Source organism: Penicillium taxi, assembly GCF_028828555.1.
Source record: "Penicillium taxi strain IBT 34144 chromosome Unknown utg000002l_segment0_segment0, whole genome shotgun sequence".
Taxonomy (NCBI): domain Eukaryota; kingdom Fungi; phylum Ascomycota; class Eurotiomycetes; order Eurotiales; family Aspergillaceae; genus Penicillium; species Penicillium taxi.
Genome location: NW_026643204.1, coordinates 939,453 through 957,710, shown reverse-complemented (window position 1 = coordinate 957,710; position 18,258 = coordinate 939,453). Strand labels below are relative to the sequence as shown.

Here is an 18,258-nt window from a genome sequence, read left to right as displayed (position 1 = left end):
CCATAAAACCCTTGATGTTTACTTCAACTGGTGCCAAGATTAGTGGAACTAATGTGGGGTAATATATATATATATCCAAGGTTAACAACATTTCAGAATTCCCGTCTTGTAGGTAAGTATTAATACATTCATAGATCTAGAAAAACATATCACAAAGTCTGGAACCTCAAAAATGATTACTCACAGAAAATACAAGGTTCTCCGCAATAAACTGCGACCCGTATCCATGCAGGCAGTAAGCGATACGAGCCTCGGGGCCCGCCACCCGTCGCCGGACGCTCAAAGAGGCCATTTTAGCGCTTAGTGACACCTTAGTTCAAAATTCAAGAGCTGCTGATCACTAGCTGCTCTAGCTCACTGTGCCACATATGCAGATTCTGCACGAACTCTCCCAAGAAAAAAAAAAATTAAACTAAAAAAACCACCACCAGCCAGTCATCACTGGATCAAAATCGGGTGCAATATAGGGATAGGAAACTCGAAATATATAGTTTCCTCGACAAAAATACAAAATACTATGGACTAGAATGCCTCCAGAAGTAAGAGGATGTTCACCGCTAACAGTCCACGCCATGCCTCCATCCAGATCAAGCGTGACGAGCGACAACGAGCGTTTGGAACCACGACTCCTCCGCGCCGCCGAAAATGACGACACAGAATCGCTCCAGAGAGTGATCGTGCTGGCGCGAGAATGCGGGCAACTAAGCGACAATTTCCTCCGCGTGGGACTGATGCGTAGTGCTGAGCGGGGCTGTATTGCTGCAACGGAATTTTTCCTCAAGATAGGAGCCAAGACGGACGTTGCGACGAATCGACCATCCCCGCTCCTCCGAGCGACTGAGCGCAATCACTGCCAGATAGTGAAGTTGCTGCTAGACTACGGGGCGTCGCCTGACAGTGCAGATAAAGAGGGGCGGACTGCGCTTATGACTGCTGCGTGGAAGAACTATGCGGATTTGTTGCAGGTTTTGATTGTTCGGGGGGCGAATGTCGATGCGAGGGATGAGAGGAAGAGAAATGCGTTGCATAATCTTGCTGCTGATAAAGATTGTCGATGGGGGTGGGACGATGGGATTGTGCAGTTGTTGCTGAGGACTGATTGTCAGATTGATGGGCTGGATGAATTGGGTCGGACACCGCTGCACTGGGCTTGCGCGACTGGGAATCGGAGGTTTGCTGAGTTGTTGCTTACTAGGCCTGATGGACCGAAGGCTGATATTGAGATGGCTGAGTCGAGAGGCAAGACGGCATTGCATATTGCTACTGTGCATGATCGCGCTGATATTGTTCAGTTGCTTTTGTTGCACAAGGCTGACATTAATGCCTGTAGTGATGGTGGCTGGACTCCGTTCCACAATGCGTGCGAGAGGGGCTGTGAGGACATTGTCCGGATTTTATTGCGGCATGGCGCGAATATCAATAGCCAGCTGTTGAATGGGGTTACGCCGTTGCATCTTGCTGCGCAGAGCGGGCATCGTGAAGTGGTGGGTAAGACTTTCCCCTGCTCCATTCTACTCGAGGAAAGATTTCCCGCTGACATGTTGAAGAATGTCTTCTCGAGAGGCCTGATATCAAGCGTCGGGTGCGTGATAACTTCGGGAGCACACCGTTTCTGCGAGCTGCGCAGTTCAAACGAAAGGATATCGTGCTGCTACTTGCACCGTTCAATAACGTCGATTCTCTCTCCTCTGATGTGAAGGATGCTAGTGCGGCGTTCGACGCCACCGTCGTTGATTTCGGTAACTTCCACAATGAGAACCGGGTGCAGCGAACGAGTGTTTTCAATCTACTGTATGGGCGGGACTCGACGAATCCTCGCAAGCAGGCTGTAACCACCATTCCTGCTGATAGTCGCGCGACTGACTTCCGCTGGATTCACCTACCAGCAAACAATATGGCTTGGGTTGAGGCACTCCTCACCAAGTCCTTTATCGAAGAGGGTGCGCATGATGTCGAAGGCTTCAAGGGTCTCGAGAAGTCTTTCAACTATCAACATAGAGGCCAGAAGATCCATTCACATTTCATGCGGCCCTTATGCCAGAATACACCTCGCTCGTTCAGGCGACGAGAGGAAGAGAAGGAGAAGGAGAAGACAGAGGAGTCGTTTGAACCGACGCCATCAATCATGACCGATAACAGTTCAGTATATCGCAAAATTGACGACTATGGAAAGAAGAAAAATAAGGTAAACCAAAAGCACGGCAAGTCGGGCAGTAATCCCAGTACGTCAAAACCAGACGCCAAAATCAAATCGCCGTGGGGATCCAGCGACAAACTAGCGAAATCAACGAGCTCAAACATATGTAAAGATCCACACGGGGTCTCGGCATGCAATGTTTGTGTCTTCATGCCATACCTCCATTTCGAGACTGCAGAGCGAAGACTGAAAATGCAAGAAGCAATCCAACGAGCTGAAATGCTGAGCTTCCAGCCACGTCGGAAAGAGAGAGTTCGAAGCCGGGACGAAATGCTGATCGACGCACATCTTTCAACTTCCACCACTTCACTCCATGTCCGCCGAACGTTAGACCAGTTCTTCTACCCGAACATTGATACCCAAAGCCGCGACCAGGATCAAGTGGTATACCGCTACCAAACTAAAGGTCCTGGACGCGAAGGACCTGGTACTGATCCGAAGATATTCATGGTTGACCAGCTATGGATGTGGGTTTTGGGAACAAATCTTATCGTGACCAGCTTCCCGCAGCGGTGGGACCAACCGAAAAATGATCCGCTCAACGTGTTGGATGGCATTATCGAGGATATCAACTCCAAGACTCGTGATCCTGTCAAGTCGGTTTATGACCTTGCCATCATCATCACCAATCGATGCTCGGGAGTTTTTGACCGGCATCGGCTTGGAGATGACGAGTATCAATTCCTGGATATGTTTGAGTCCTCGATCGGCATTGCTACTGATAGAGAGACGCTATTGTTCAATCGATTTAACCATGCCTCTGTGCAGGCATCATGCTGGTTAAAGAGCCACCGCAAGCTGAACAGCAGCACAGCCCCAGAAGAGGACAAATCAGTCAACGAAGAGGAAGACTATTACGAGGACGGCTCACCAATATTCGTCGACCGTCTCCTCGACATCGGCGAAGAAACTGATCTCCTCTCTGAAGCAAAGGACATCCGCGATGAACTGAACATGATCCGCACTGTCCTAGACCACCAGAAGCATGTACTAGCCGACTTCCAAGAAGTGATATGCGAGACATACCAAGGCCAGCACCGCTCCCAACACGAAGTGAAAAAGCGATTCAAAGACCAACAGCGAATGATTGACATGCACCTCAAAGACATCGACCGCATGGACAAACAAGCCGAACGAATCTACCACTCCATCACGGATCTACTCGATCTCAAACAGAAACATGCCAACGCCTTCGAAGCCCGTTTCGCACGCGACCAAGCCGCCGGAACGACCCGCCAAAGCAAGACTATCATGGTATTCACCATAGTCACAATCATCTTCTTACCACTCTCCTTCATTTCATCCATCTTCACAATCAACATGAAAGAATTCGATAATCTGAATATGCCCTATGTGGCGAAATACACGTTCGGAATTGGATTCGCCATTTCAATCCCGCTCATTCTGGTCGCGCTGTCTGTCGATGATATTGGCCACTTTTTTCACAGGAGTACGCGCCGGAGTCAACGCTGGCTGGACCAGCGGGAAGCAAAGACACTGAAGTCGGATAGTGACGATGTTAAGCTCCAGACATTGGAATTTGAGAAGATTCTTAGTATATCCAGGACTCGTAAGAGTACGGATCTAGCTTATGGATCTAGCTTGTTACCTGTCTCATCGCGTGATACTACTACTTTGAGACCAGATAGATATCGTTACTGATGTGAGTTATGCCAAATAATGAATATTGATGAAGCACCAATAGTATGATACATCAGTCAAGAGGCTCTGTCTATAGACAATAGGTATTCCATGTTGTACCAGACATTGGCTATGCGACATACCGTAATAACCTGATACACATGAACGACCCACTTTTACCCCGGATTGTTGTTCTGGCTATACTCATAGCATCATCGATAGTAACATGCAAAATATATGTCATCCAACTCTGCTGGGTATGTATCTGAGTACCTTATCCACCAGACGATGCTGAGGAAAAGAAAGAGAAAGAGAAAATGAATGAGGAAGATCAGCCCTTAAAATGCCCTCGAAAATCACGCTAATACTAAGGCCAGTGGATGAGGTAAATAATCGACGAAATATTTAGTTAGATGATTGGTGATTATTTTCAAGGATATGAGAACCTTAAACTAACGCAAACTAAACAAACACAATGACTAATTGATTAGTAGCAACATCTAGTTATTTAGTTATTATGGAGCTGGAAGGTATACCTAGCCTGGATATAGAGATACTAGGAGATCGAGCTCGTTACTGAGGAAACAAAACCAATGCTCATAATACTTTCATGGTTTCGGCAAATCACAATTTGATTGAGCCGAAGTTCCTGTTCTTTGCATTTCCGCATTCTTATCAAAACGTGGGGTAAAAGCTTCAACATCACCATGGCCCCTCAGGAACCTCTCTATATTGCGATCGCTCAGCGCAAGCAAGCTGAACTAGCGTCGGCTATTCCTGCTGAATGGCGTCTACCGGCTCATCTTATCCCAGATGGGATGCTCTCACCAGCCGAATCCATCACCGAAGGTCCGAAGCTATACGGCCGAGTCAATGTGATGGATATTCCACGGACCTGCGGTATTCTCACATCCAAAGAGCTTGAAATCACTGAGAATTATGACGTACGTGGGTTAGTATCTGAGATGACAGAGGGAAGACTAAAGGCTCAGGAAGTGATTCGTGGTTTCTGCAAGGTGAATATACCTCGATCTGAGAGTATCGATAGTGTGCTGAATCTCGAGTATAGAGAGCTGCGGTTGCCCACCAACTCACCCGCTGCCTGACAGAGCCCTTGTTTGACAGTGCTCTGCGCCGAGCTCGGGAATTGGATGATTATCATGCACGCACAGGCAGACCCGTCGGCCCCTTCCATGGCCTTCCTGTTTCGGTCAAGGACACATTCTTCGTTCAGGGGGTTGACTCAAGCATTGGACTTTCTGCGCTGGCATTTCAACCTGCACAAGAGAATGCGCCACTGGTAGATCTTCTCCAGTCTCTCGGCGCAATTGTGATCGCCAAGACAAATATCCCGCAGACCCTCGCAACCCTAGACAGCTGCAATCACCTCTTTGGCCGAACACTTAACCCACTGAATCGCCAATGGACTGCCGGTGGCAGTACAGGTGGCGAAGGTGCGCTGATTGCGATGCGCGGGTCGATGGTGGGATTCGGTACTGATATCGGCGGTAGCATTCGCGTTCCGGCCATGTGCCAGGGTATCTATGGCTTCAAGCCTAGTAATGGACGCGTACCATTTGGTGGGCAACAAAGTGGGCAACTGGCTGGCAAGGGTCGGATTACGTTACAGGCCGTGGCAGGTCCCCTTGCTCGCTCTGTCGCCGATCTGGGGACTGTCATGGCTGAAATAGTGCCTCGAGCGGAACTTTTTGGCGAAGATTGTATCCCTGGATATTGGCCTGCGCCTAAAGTTTCTGTGTCTCCACCTCAGAGAAACTTCACTATCGGTATTTTGAAGACGGATGGCGTAGTCACGCCGCTGCCCCCGATTATTCGTGTGCTCGATGAGGTTGCCGAGCGCCTTAAGAACGCAGGTGTCAATGTTGTGGAAATCCCGCTTCCTCCAGTACTGTCACAGTGTCAGGGTCTTGCTGGTCGGCTGATGGGAGCGGATTATGGAGCTACGATGCTTGACCATATTGATAGTATGCGCGAGCCTTTGATGCCTTGGCTGCAAAATCGCATGAAACGTCGCAAACCTATAGAACTCACGCAGCTTGCAGCTTTGCAAGCTAAGCGTTCGGAGATTGAAAAGGAAATGCTGAAAATGTGGACTTTATCGTCGAGCTCCCGTGCCCGGCAAGTCGATGCTATTGTTTGTCCTGTGGCTCCACATCCAGTGCCACAGATGGATCGATACAATGCTGTCGGCTATACATCAACTTTTGTCCTGCTGGATTATCCAGCTGGTGTGGTACCCGTGCGGCCTTTTGCAGAGTCTGATCTTGAGCTTGGGCGTGAGATGGATTATCCCGTGATTGGGGGCTGGGATGAGGCCAATCGACAGTTGTGTAAGTTCTTAATGGGCTTGATGAGATATTTATAACTGAACATCGTAATTTATAGGGAATGAGAAAACGGTTGATCGTCGCATCTATCTGGAATCGCCCCTTAGCGTTCAGGTCATTACTCCAAAGCTCCATGACTATGAACTATTCCAGGCGATGGACATTATTGATCGGGCTCTACGGGGGCATTCAAAAACCGCTGCAAAGCTATGATTAAATGTAGACCACATTTGTCCACTTGTCTAACAGATGTCTGACTTTTGACTTGTGAATGCTAAGCAACAGGGGAAATTGTCGAAGGTCCTCGACTGTAATGTATTCATACAGATAACTTCTCTTTCTGTTCGTTAATAGGATTTTAGCTTGCTAGAATATAAATCATAGTCTACGAGCCATGCCATATCTTATTACCTTTCGTGTTTGAGTCTGCTAAACATGATCTAGCATATTACTCGAGAATTTCAATTAGGCTGGCCATCCAAACCAAAAGAATAAACATTATCAACCTCTTCACGGCTCTTTCACTTTCACCCCCACTTTCAGGATTCAATATTTGTTTTAAACGCCTCTTAATTCAGCCCTCTAAACTTGTCTTCCTTCTTTATCCCCCTTTCAATGCTATATAGAATGCTATATAGCCTTGGAATTGAACAGCACCCACCCTTCTGAGCCTCCTACATATATCTAATACTCGTCAACCTTCAGAGGAGTGGCATCTGGCAATCGGTTTCTATTTATTTTACCCACCTGGACACCTGAACATTCTCTATTCCCTGGCAGGCAGAATATTTAGACCTAATATGGTAAGTACTCTGCCATGACCACTACCACTATCATGACCGAAATAAGACTTACTCGACAGCTCCTGTTTGGTTCTTGCACCAGAATCTCTGGAGTATCTATGGATGATAGGGTCGTAGAATTCCAAGGTTTCAAAGAGGAATTGAAGAGGCGCCTCTTACTGTTTTAACTCTGGATGAGCCCTGGAGGTTACCTAGGTATCGAAGTCTCGAGTTATAAATATATGTTGCAGACATCATGTTCCAAGGTTAGAACAGGATGGCTCTATCGTACTTGATCGAAAGAAGGGTCCACTACACACCCGAGGCCTAGGGCTAGCTATTCATATTTGTGTAGATCTCCCCACCAATTTACTGCAATAACCAGTGCTTGAAACATTGAATGAGGTAGAGGGCATAAGGGATAATTAAGAATAGGATGTTGATTATAAAGCAAGAAGTAATTTACCTAGTGTCGAAGGTGGAGCCGTAAATGTGCTCAATCTCGCTCACGACGATCTACCCAGTAAGCAAGTACCTTGGTAGTCCGTCTCCTACGAAGTAGTAAAGTATAGAAGTCTCTCTCGCCCCTTCTTCCAAGCCTATACCCCTAGCATTCTACTCAATCATCAACATGGCCCACACTCTCCCCCCGCTGCCCTATGCCTACGATGTAAGCAAAGCACCCACTCATCTCCAACACAATACTAAAATCTTCCCAGGCCCTGGAACCCGTGATCTCAAAGCAGATAATGGAACTCCACCACAAAAAACACCACCAAGCATACATAACCAACCTAAACGCTGCCCTAGCAGCCCACGCTACCGCAACCACCACAAACGACGTCTCAGCCCTGATAGCCCAGCAGCAAAAAATTCGCTTTAATGGCGGCGGCCACATCAACCACTCGCTCTTCTGGCGGAACCTAACTCCACCCGGCTCGCCTGGAAATGATCTCGCTGCCGCCCCTGAGCTGAAAGAGGCTGTCGTGGCCCGCTGGGGCTCGCAGAAGGCGTTTGAGAACGCGTTCACTGCTGCCCTGCTAGGGATTCAGGGGAGTGGGTGGGGTTGGTTGGTTAGTGTTGGTGGACCGAAGGGGAGGCTGGAGATTGTTTCGACTAAGGATCAGGATCCTGTGTCTGTTGGTGATGTGCCTGTTTTTGGTGTTGATATGTGGGAGCATGCTTATTATCTTCAGGTTTGTTTTGACAACGATGAGTTGGTTTGTGACTTTGCTGACTCTCACTTGTTTAGTATCTCAATAATAAGGCGGGATATATTGAGGGGATCTGGAAGATTATTCACTGGGGTGAGGCGGAGAAGCGCTACACTACTGGTGTGAAGAATCCTCTGAAACTGTGATTGATATTAGATCAAGGCTAGTTGTTTTCTTGAGATTAAAAATCAGGATATCATGTTCCACTCATAAATGCATAACGCTTGGAGCATAGCATAGTATGACGCCTTTATCCGAGCTTGGCTTAGGACTGTTGCTGATCACAGCTTCATGACGATGACGATGGTCTTGTAGGCGTAGTTGGCCTGAAGTTTAAGGATTGCGCATTCCTGCCTTTCAAGTTGGTGTAATCATGTATCGATCTGAACTGAGATCATTTTGATAGACTTTCCAGAGTCGTGGAGTTCAGTTTAGTGAATTGTGACGCGGCCGAATTGGTCTTGATACGGTCTCTTGCCGCCAATAGTGAAGAACCTGTTAGGTGTAAGAAGTCACGTCTCTAAGATGACTGTAGAAGAAGAAAACTCACATTCGGTTGTGACTGGGAGTCTTGATATCAAAGCCACCGTCTCTAGCCCAGATCTTCTCCATCTCCTCACGATGCTTGCCCTTCGGCTTACCCTCCTTGATACGCAATTTCTCAAAAAATACATAAGCACCATAAAATACGGAGCTCGTGTTGCCCACATCTGGACCCTTATAGCTCATGAAGCGAGTTAATATGACAGACTGGATCTGAGCTGGAGCTTTGTCTGTGTGGAACTGGGAGTGCATGTCTCGGCAGAATTGAGCACGCGTGACACCGGGCTTGCGAAGATACGCGCCGATCTTTCGTCGGATATCGTCACAGGTTTCATAGACTTCGACTTCATCCGTATCCTCGCCTTATGTGGGTTAGACAGATGCAAGGGAGTAGAGTATGAGACATGGCTTACCAGTGAGTTTGATGTCGCTCAAGTCTGTCACTTTAGTTTTTGAGCCACTGGTACCGGTATTTGCGCCGGGAGTGCTGGTCTTTTGTTTCTTGGGATCCTTGATGCCAAGGAGCTTCCTTTTGGTGAAGAATTCCCAGGCGGCAAGGTAAACGTCACTATATGTACCGTCTTTACCATTTCCTTGGATGAAGCGCCTGTAAGCTGTGCCTGAGACACCAAGCAATGCATGGAATTCTCCGACTTTCATCTCGCCAGATTCAATGAAGCGGTTGATTTTGCCTCTGATCACATTTGGCGACTCCATTTTGGTACCTGCGGGTATTTCGATGGCATCAAGCTGCATCTGCTCCTCAACATGCTTGCGCTTAACTCCTAGACCAGACACTCGAGCGTCAGGGAGTTGATCACCAGTGAAATCTGTGACTTCTGCGACTTCTGGAACATTGACTTCTGGGACATTGACTTCTGGGACATTGACTTCTGGGACATTGACTTCTGGGACATTGACTTCTGGGACATTGACTTCTGGGACATTTGCAATTTCTAGAACTTTTCCACCCTCTGGAACATCTGCGACTTCTGAAAATGAGGAGGGTTTTTTGAAAGTAAAGACATGATTTCCCCTATCACCTGCCGCAAGTGGAACATCTGTGAGTTCTGACATTTTGCAGTGTAGCTGAAGAGTGAAAATAAAGACGCGATTAGAGATTAAGATTAGAGAGATAAGGGATTAGACTAGACGCGATGTTTGACACGCAATCACGTGGGTTAACAGTATGAAATACCATTGGCCTAAGAAGTACTCTACAATTATCATCTATTAACAGTCTCTCTCAAGAGAGTCAATTGTCCAGTTGGCAGTTGATTTGTGACTTGATATTAACTAATTAAATCCCACAATTCCAACGCCAAGAATGCCACCGCTGGCCTTAGTGACCGTGACCTGACGGCCGACCACTCCCTTCTCCGAGACGCCCAGGACCAGCCTTTCGGGCAACTCAAATTCAAGATCCAATTGCTGTCCTGGTCGTTGCCTTTGTCTTTGGCTCATGTCTAGTCGCAGCTTGTGGAGGGGTGGTATGTCTGGGGTGCCCGTGGATAGATCGCCGTGCTTCCTGTTCCATTTGGATGAGCCATACTCATCAATGATTATCAATGATCATAGAGGAAAGGCAACTCACTCTATCCGCAGATCTAACTCTTCATATGCACAGAGTGCATGGTATGTTTCTGTGTCGTTGATCTGGAAAATTGCCTTTGTTTTGTGGCCGTCTGCATCTGGGTCTCGGAAGAAAAGCGTGTATGAGGACATGGAGGTTGATGATGTTGTGGATGTGACTGAGTCGGGTGAAGATGAAAGCAATGTCTCCGATGAAGACATGTCCTCACGAGGAAACAGAACTGCGATAGTTCCACCGAAAGATGGACGGCCGGTTTCTCCACACATGTTGATACTCGAAAAAAGATTTACACGGATGAAATTGCGAAAAGGAAAAAAAAAAAAGACGAAATACAATTGAGTTAACAGTGTAACGATGAGTAGTAGCTAAGTACAGGGTTGAATCAGGATATAAATCCCTTTTCCTCCAAGGTATCAATGTATGAGCGGAAACGAGCAAATAATCAAAAGCTCAAATGCGCGCATGTGGGGCGGTGGATCTGATAGCGATAACGATAGTCGGATAGTCGGATAAGGAATGAGGGTCGTTACAGTTGTGTATTGTACTCAGTGCACTGAGTGTAGGTTGCCGTGATGGGTGTTATGTTGGCCACCCCTGGTGATGCCGATCTTCTCGTACACCTTCTCATACGGGGTCTTCTCGATCGACTGTTCGAGTACTCTTGCGGCTTGAGTGGCGGCCTGATTTGCGGCCTGGGCCTTTGCAACATGCCCATGTATCTCAACCCACGCACGAAGAAGAGTTGTCTGTGTCTCCCCAGTCCCAAGAACGGGTGAAAACCCGGGGTAGTGGATGAGAGGGTGGTCCTCCTCCCTGCAAGGTTCCATTGGCATCGGGAAGTCAAACTGATGGGGATGAACATACTTCTTGGGCTTCTTGTGATTGAGGCTGAACAGCTTCTCGATCAACATCAGAAAGGTGAATGACAGGGATAGGCCGACGATGACCTTCCATGTTGGCAAGTTGAAAGGAGGAGGAGTGGAAGACATTGTGTTAGCACACTTGTAGTCACACCTGCAGTCACACGGAGACCGAGAGAAAAGGTATTGGAGAATGTTTAGATGGTCAGCTGAGGGGAAAGATGAGGATATGAACATAAACGGTATTAATGAATGGCCTTTGTGATGTGGAATGAGAGACTTCAAGGATGGTAAGGAGGGTGAGAAGAGAAGGAAGCAGGAGCTGCAACGGGAGATTTGTAGTCAGGCAGGAGCGTACATAGGGCAAGAACTCTCATAATTGTATACATACAGCACAAACCCTTACCCGTATAATCTACGAAGTACTAGTACCCCATACTCTCCATCTACTGATAAAGTCCTCCTGCATAATGATGATCCTTTCAGCCCAATTGTTGCCCCACTCCCCACTCACGCCCAGAACATCGTTCTTTCTGTCACCCATCATGGATCACAACACCTGGTCGCAGGTTCCAGACCGGCAATCTTCCTCCATAGAATACTATGATCTAGGTACCTTCCATCGGGTCGTCAGCACCACAATCCCAGATGCCCAAGCTTGGTTCAACAGGGGTGTGGTCTGGGCCTACGCCTTCAATCATCATGAGTCAATCCGATGTTTCGAGCAAGCCATTTTGTTCGACCCCGAGTTCGCAATGGCATATTGGGGTCTTGCCTTCTCGCTGGGGCCAAACTACAATAAACCATGGCAACTTTTCGACGGCGAGGATCTCTCCATGACGACTGCGAGAGCTCATGCCGCCGTAGTCGAGGCGAAGAAACATGCAGACTCTGCAACACCCGAAGAGAAAGCTCTCATCAATGCATTGCAGTTTCGGTATCCACAGGAAGAACCGGCTGAGGACTGTATGGAGTGGAATCGCCGGTACGCCGAGGCCATGCTGTCCGTATATCAAACATTCCCAGACGATTTAGACATCGTCGCGCTTTATGCAGATTCCTTAATGAATCTCAACCCCTGGAACTTATGGAACCTGGTAACCGGAGAGCCGACCCCAGGAGCCCAGACCCTCGAGGTGAAAAGGGCACTAGATCGTGCCTTGGAGCGCGACGAGGCCCTCGAGCACCCTGGTCTCCTGCATCTGTACATCCACCTGATGGAAATGTCAGCCACACCGGAGATCGCGCTCCCGATAGCAAATAATCTCCGTGGTCTCGTCCCAGACGCAGGCCATCTCGAACATATGCTAAGTCATTTAGACGTATTGTGTGGTAACTATCGTCGTGCGGTAACAGCCAACACAGCTGCCATCCGCGCCGATGAGAAGTTCCTCTCAACCCAGCCTCTGGGCCACTTTTACAATATTTATCGCGCACACGACTACCACTTCCTCATGTACGCTGCTATGCTGGGCGGCCAGTCGAAAGTGGCAATCTACACTGCGAACCAGTTGGCAGATTCAATTACAGAGCCTCTCCTATCGGTCAAGTCACCTCCTCTTGCAGATTGGCTAGAAGGCTTTGTTGCCATGCGCGTACACGCCTTGGTTCGCTTTGGTTGTTGGGAAGATATCATGTCCCTAGAACCCCCCGCAAACCAGAGTCTTTATTGCGTCACCACAGCCATGACCCACTACGCAAAGGGTATTGCCTTTGCGGCTACCAACCGCATTAAAGAGGCAGAGAAGGAACAGGATCTCTTCAAGTCATCTTCCAAGCTTGTCCCTCTCTCTCGCACAATATTCAATAATACATGCGTCGACGTATTAGGCGTTGCAGCGCCAATGTTAGAAGGTGAGATTGCTTATCGGCGCGGTGACTACGATGACGCTTTCGCCATTCTTCAAACTGCCGTCGATCGTGAAGATAGTCTTCCCTACGACGAACCGTGGGGCTGGATGCAGCCCGTCCGTCACGCGCTTGGAGCTTTACTATTAGAGAAGAATCGGGTGGAAGAGGCAATTAAGGTATACTCTGCTGATCTTGGGATTGACACATCTTTACCTAGGGCGCTGAGACATCCTAATAATGTATGGGCGCTGCGTGGTTATCATGAGTGTTTGACTCGGCTTGGGAGAAAGGCTGAGGCACGAATTTTACTGCCGCAGATGAGACAGGCTGTGGCGATGGCGGATATACCTATTCGCGGGTCTTGTTTTTGTCGGACGACGTTTGAGACTGAATCATTATCATGAATTAGGCAAAAACATATAAAATGCAAATTATAGGAAAGTTGACGGACTGTCCAAGTTTAAGGAAGCTCTTGTTCAACACATTTGAAAGACAAGGTAAAAAACGTAAGATATAATTGGGTCTGAGCTACAGGGGTCATGCATATTTAAGAAAAACAAACTTAATGATTGTATGACTAGGTATGTGCCACAGCAAAAGGATGAGCCTCAGTGTTGAAGACAAAGGTGTTCTTATCACCCGCATGGACCTGCCATTCGTTGTCTGTAATTGTTAGCATCCATACACCGATAATATTGGGGAAGACCTACCTTCAGCATGAGTCAGGTACGAGTACTTCAGGACTTCGGCGAAGAGGAAGCTCTCCTGATTATTGTCCTTGGAGCCGCCGTACTTGGCATTTACATTGGTGACAGCGGCAAACCCCGAGTCCGTACGACAGGTGGCGTTGATAGCAACAAATGCATTCCAGACCCAGTCACGGTACTATTCTCGTTAGTCAGATGAAAACATTGGATGGAAAGCTCAAACATACAATCTCGTTGCCCGTCACTTGATGCGCATAGTAGAAGCTCTCAATCACTTCGGGACGCAGAACGTAGTAGCCACTGTTAATATAGAAACCAGCCTTCTTGTAGAATTCCTTCTGATCACTCGGCACCCGGCTAGGGTCCCAGCCCCAGGAGTCGGGACCGATGCCAGTCAGCGTTGAATTGTAAGTAGCCTCGCATCCATTGACCAGCTCAAGTCCAAAGTCGATGAAATCCTGCCGGCCCAACACAGTACCGCCAAGAATGAAGCTTCCACCGTCGAAACAGGTCAGGTGCTGGGAACTCAGATCATAGTTGCCGTCGTTGTACGAAGTCAGGAACGTTAGGTCAGGACGGGGTTCCGGGTGTGACTGCAGATGCTTGATAGTGGACTCTGCGGCAAGTACCCAACGGTCCTTGTACGACTCAAATCGCTTAGGGTCGTACACGTACATCTTGATCAGGTACTCGTAGAACGAATCGTCTCCTCCGTTCCACGAGACATACCCGTTGGTAAATTGGCCGTCAGAAATTCTGATGTTGCTGCCCACAAGACCCGGGAATGGCTCCCCGCTCGAAGGCTGGGGGTCGAGCAAGTATGACTGGGCCTTTTGGCTGATTGTTGCATATTCTGGGTCTCCCGTCAGATCAGAGAGACGTGTCCATTCCATCACCAGAGTACCTGTCACAGCCAGACCGTTGGTTGTTGCGCCATCGTTGCCCTGTGATGAGATATTGAGGTTGTTGTAGGGGACACCGGAAGGGGTGTCAAAGGCAAACTTAAGCACATCAGCCAGGTTTTTGGATTGGTTCAGTAGATTATCGACTAAGCTCTCATCGCTGACCAGATTTGAAGCAGGTCCTTTAAGCAAGTCATAGCCTGACAACATGCCAGCCAAGTAACGGATTGTTGTCTCAAACAGGCTGACCTGTGAGTCAGTCCTAGTGTAGTCAATGGTCGCAACGTGCTCTAGAATAGTCTGAACAGCCTCCTGATTGCCCATTACAATTGCAGTGGATAGCGCATCAACAGCGGAAGCCCCCCATCCATTTCTAGTAGCATATAAGTTTGTATCCCTCCGGGTGGAGCACGGAATGTGCTTACCTGGAGTCACCATATCCGTTGGTGACCGGGTGTAGCTCGTCATGAGGGAAAGCGTATTTTATATAACCATCCCAAGCATGCTGGAAGGCTTCTTTCACTGCTGCAGCCTTTTCTTGGTTTGCCGGCTTACCACTTAGGACGGCCTCATTCTGATAAGGGAAAGCCGCGGCTGATCCAGCTAGCAGGGCTGCAGCAGAGAGCGACTTGACACGCATTGCGAAGTGGTCACTGTATATGTGAAAAAACGAGTGCGAAACAGTGAGAGTAAAAGATGTATGTAAAGAGAGACCACCCAGCGAAACAATGGGCCAAAATGTATTTAGGTGGGAGAGACGGATCTGAAGGGGAAGAAGAGGGGAAAGAAGTCACACAATGTTTACAGCGTATCACTTAAGCAGGAGCTCCCTCCATTCCCTTCCCTTATTTCCCTTATTTCAGGGGTTGATCTGCAAGGTCCAAACTGATGCGCGACCGCGATCTCCAATCGGAATGCTATCCAATTCCTTTTGCATTCTTCCATACTTCATCCTCCATACTCGAGTCCACTACTTAAGTACTCTCTACTTCGGATTCCTACCCTGTACCATTATTTAATTCTCTTCCTTTTTCAAGGATGATTGATCATTGTTCTTCTTGAATAGATACCTACTATCTAGGTATGGATCAATGCTCAATTTCGATAGTGAAAGGGTGTCTGCAGCCAAGGATCGTTATTACAGGTTATTCCTGACCAAGATCCGTGCATCCCTGCATAACACAATAGCAATAGTTTTTCTACTTTGATCAGTCCGGAGCTTTCGTCGGACTAGTAATTAAAGTAGACTTTAAGTAGTTCGTAGCTTGTTCCAAGGTTGATGCTATATTACCCATGGACCTCGGCAAGACCCCTAACCTTGAAATGTGTATGTTGAACCCTATTTTCCGGGGTAAATAAGTGGCTATACACGTGATGCTTCTTGACGGTAATTATTCACCGCTCTGAAAAGCATATGAAATATTCCTTTAATATGCGCCGCTAGTCAGTTCCAAGGTTGAATTTGGGTTTCACTTCTGCAGGATTTTATATTCACAAATTCGGAAGCGTTGAGTATATAATTCCGGTCGTAGTTCAGTTGGTTTAGAGCGTCAGACTGTAATGGAAATTGTCATCTGAAAGTCGGCGGTTCGACTCCGCCCGACCGGATTATTTTTGCTCTTTTTTTTTCCTTTCCTTTTCTTTTCCTTTACTTTTTTCCTTCAGCAACATCTCAAATTTAGACAGGTAGTCGAAGAGTTCAACCCTTCACATATGGTCATTTTTGAAGCCAAAGATATTGTGAAATTCCAGATTTGGAATAACTTCGAGGCCCAGATTCTGAGATCCATTACCGTCCTAGCCCTGAAGATTCCCAAATTTACCATCTATCAATAACTTCATCTCCCCCCGGGTATTCCAATTTTGGAATCGAGTCGGCTATAAAGAATCCTTGAAATATCTTACAGCTGAACTCATATCCAATTATCTACCTAGGTAGACCATCGGAAGTGGCATATATTTTCCAATATACATACCTAAGTAACTTTGATCCCCGCATACCTAGATACGTAGATGTTGACCTCTTTGGATCTTAGAAAGTTGACTAATATTCCACAAGCCTGGAGTATATTGAGTCAAAAGTCCTGAGCCGGATAAAGGATTAAAGAAGAAGAAAGAACCGTTGAAAAAGGAAACTAGGGACCTAAAGAGACCAAAAACATATAGGAGATGAAAACTGCAACAGAACTCCTGACGACCATATTAACGATTCTTATCGAGCACCGAATGTCGGTCCCCATTCACCACACTTATCAGGGTTCTTGTTCGATGTTTCGATGTTTGTCTTTTTGTGTGTGTACTTTTGAGCTGAGATTGTCTGAAGGCTGATAACCCAGCGGAGCAACAAGTAGCAAAGCTTTATTCACCCCAACATCAAGTGACTTTGAGAGCCGTATCATCGCTCAATGGCTCTTGCTGCTGGTGATTCATCCTGCCGAATGGTGGTGTTAGTCATCTCAGCCTCCAATTAGTTCTTTTTCCGTGTGTCTTCGTCTGCTTTTTGGGGATATTTGACTGCTTTAGCTCACGATGAATAGTTTGTTCATGTCCTACTTATATATGAAGGAATGATCTCGTCGCAAGTTCCCTTTCAGCTCTTCAAGAGGGACAATATTGCTATAATTGGGGCAATATTGTCCTCGAATATATTGATCATTTTGTATATTACAGAAAGGTGTCTGTGTATCCCAACATAATTCTCCGTTGTCCCAGCTTGGAAATTTTGAAACACTGTTCCCAGGTTGGATTTTTTAGTAAAGAAGGTTCTAGTTCTCGATATAACTTTTTTATATAAGAGAGACGTGGTCATAGTTATAGCTCGGTAAGGCTGGACCTCGGGAGACCTAACCCTAATCACTCTCACTCCCCTAAAGCCTCAAAGTGAAGTGACAGTGAAATTGAGAGTGAAATTGAGAATGAGTGATTCTATTCACTTGAGTTCCCAATGACTCATCTCGTGGCTTCTCATGCCACTTAGTTTTAAAATCCAATACGGAAATTGATATGACGATCATCCTTCAAACATCTGCCCATTTGTTCTTGGAGACGTTTCTATCTGCCAGATGTCTTTTTGCAGTCACCGAATACCAACACTCGAAGAAATGGATCCAAGCCTGTTGAAAGAGGTCTCATTGCCGATGAAGTAGACTCAAAAATAACATTTAGTTATTTACTACTTGGACTACTTTTCTTGCTTCAGCCTTGAGTCAAATCCTGAAAGTTTGCAAGTCAACTACTATTTGCGACAATTATTTGTGTTTTTGGTTGCCGCGAGTGAGCTCAGCTCTGTTGGAGTACAAGTCATCTTCATATGTGCCATCTTATCAGAACGGACAAATGTATCTCCTAATGCGATGGTAGATCTAGATATTGACCATTTGCTGTAGCCACGGTGCTTTAACATTAATGACGTAAATTGACGCTTTCTAAGTCAATATAGACGAAATTAGACTAAAAATATAGAAGAAAGAGAAAAACCAATAAGAACCTTGGATATGATATGAAAGAAGGATAGTATTCAGTAGAGCGACGTCGGAGCCAAACAACGGGAGGATGATTCAGCGGGTCGAACCACATTGAGAAAAAAAGTCAAGAGTCATACCTCACCTCCACTCCTACT

At 47.0% G+C, this 18,258-nt stretch overlaps 8 protein-coding genes across 8 annotated transcripts; 5 read left to right on the top strand and 3 right to left on the bottom strand.

Moving 5' to 3' along the window:
* Positions 1–572: 572 nt before the first annotated feature.
* Positions 573–3,859, top strand: N7495_002290 (ankyrin repeat protein; the record flags this gene model as incomplete). The annotated part of the gene is made up of 2 exons (XM_057204959.1): positions 573–1,488; positions 1,548–3,859. The coding sequence occupies 2 exons, from the start codon at positions 573–575 to the stop codon at positions 3,857–3,859; spliced, it is 3,228 nt and encodes a 1,075-aa protein (XP_057065566.1).
* Positions 3,860–4,533: 674 nt separating this feature from the next.
* On the top strand, positions 4,534–6,399 carry N7495_002289 (putative general amidase; the record flags this gene model as incomplete). Its single annotated transcript, XM_057204958.1, has 3 exons — positions 4,534–4,854; positions 4,908–6,189; positions 6,245–6,399. Coding segments are annotated over 3 exons (1,758 nt in total), but the record flags the coding sequence as incomplete, so codon positions are not given.
* A 1,200-nt stretch (positions 6,400–7,599) lies between these two features.
* On the top strand, positions 7,600–8,328 carry N7495_002288 (superoxide dismutase; the record flags this gene model as incomplete). The annotated part of the gene is made up of 3 exons (XM_057204957.1): positions 7,600–7,638; positions 7,688–8,164; positions 8,221–8,328. The coding sequence occupies 3 exons, from the start codon at positions 7,600–7,602 to the stop codon at positions 8,326–8,328; spliced, it is 624 nt and encodes a 207-aa protein (XP_057065564.1).
* Positions 8,329–9,398: 1,070 nt separating this feature from the next.
* Positions 9,399–9,685, top strand: N7495_002287 (uncharacterized protein; the record flags this gene model as incomplete). The annotated part of the gene is made up of 2 exons (XM_057204956.1): positions 9,399–9,446; positions 9,515–9,685. 2 exons carry the CDS (start codon positions 9,399–9,401, stop codon positions 9,683–9,685), a joined length of 219 nt encoding a protein of 72 aa, XP_057065563.1.
* A 336-nt stretch (positions 9,686–10,021) lies between these two features.
* On the bottom strand, positions 10,022–10,585 carry N7495_002286 (uncharacterized protein; the record flags this gene model as incomplete). Its single annotated transcript, XM_057204955.1, has 2 exons — positions 10,022–10,253; positions 10,320–10,585. The coding sequence occupies 2 exons, from the start codon at positions 10,583–10,585 to the stop codon at positions 10,022–10,024; spliced, it is 498 nt and encodes a 165-aa protein (XP_057065562.1).
* Positions 10,586–10,864: 279 nt separating this feature from the next.
* Positions 10,865–11,308, bottom strand: N7495_002285 (uncharacterized protein; the record flags this gene model as incomplete). The annotated part of the gene is made up of 2 exons (XM_057204954.1): positions 10,865–11,132; positions 11,184–11,308. 2 exons carry the CDS (start codon positions 11,306–11,308, stop codon positions 10,865–10,867), a joined length of 393 nt encoding a protein of 130 aa, XP_057065561.1.
* A 416-nt stretch (positions 11,309–11,724) lies between these two features.
* On the top strand, positions 11,725–13,434 carry N7495_002284 (TPR domain protein; the record flags this gene model as incomplete). Its single annotated transcript, XM_057204953.1, has 1 exon — positions 11,725–13,434. One exon carries the CDS (start codon positions 11,725–11,727, stop codon positions 13,432–13,434), a length of 1,710 nt encoding a protein of 569 aa, XP_057065560.1.
* Positions 13,435–13,607: 173 nt separating this feature from the next.
* On the bottom strand, positions 13,608–15,279 carry N7495_002283 (glycoside hydrolase family 47 protein; the record flags this gene model as incomplete). The annotated part of the gene is made up of 4 exons (XM_057204952.1): positions 13,608–13,693; positions 13,741–13,915; positions 13,965–15,012; positions 15,065–15,279. 4 exons carry the CDS (start codon positions 15,277–15,279, stop codon positions 13,608–13,610), a joined length of 1,524 nt encoding a protein of 507 aa, XP_057065559.1.
* Positions 15,280–18,258: the final 2,979 nt, after the last annotated feature.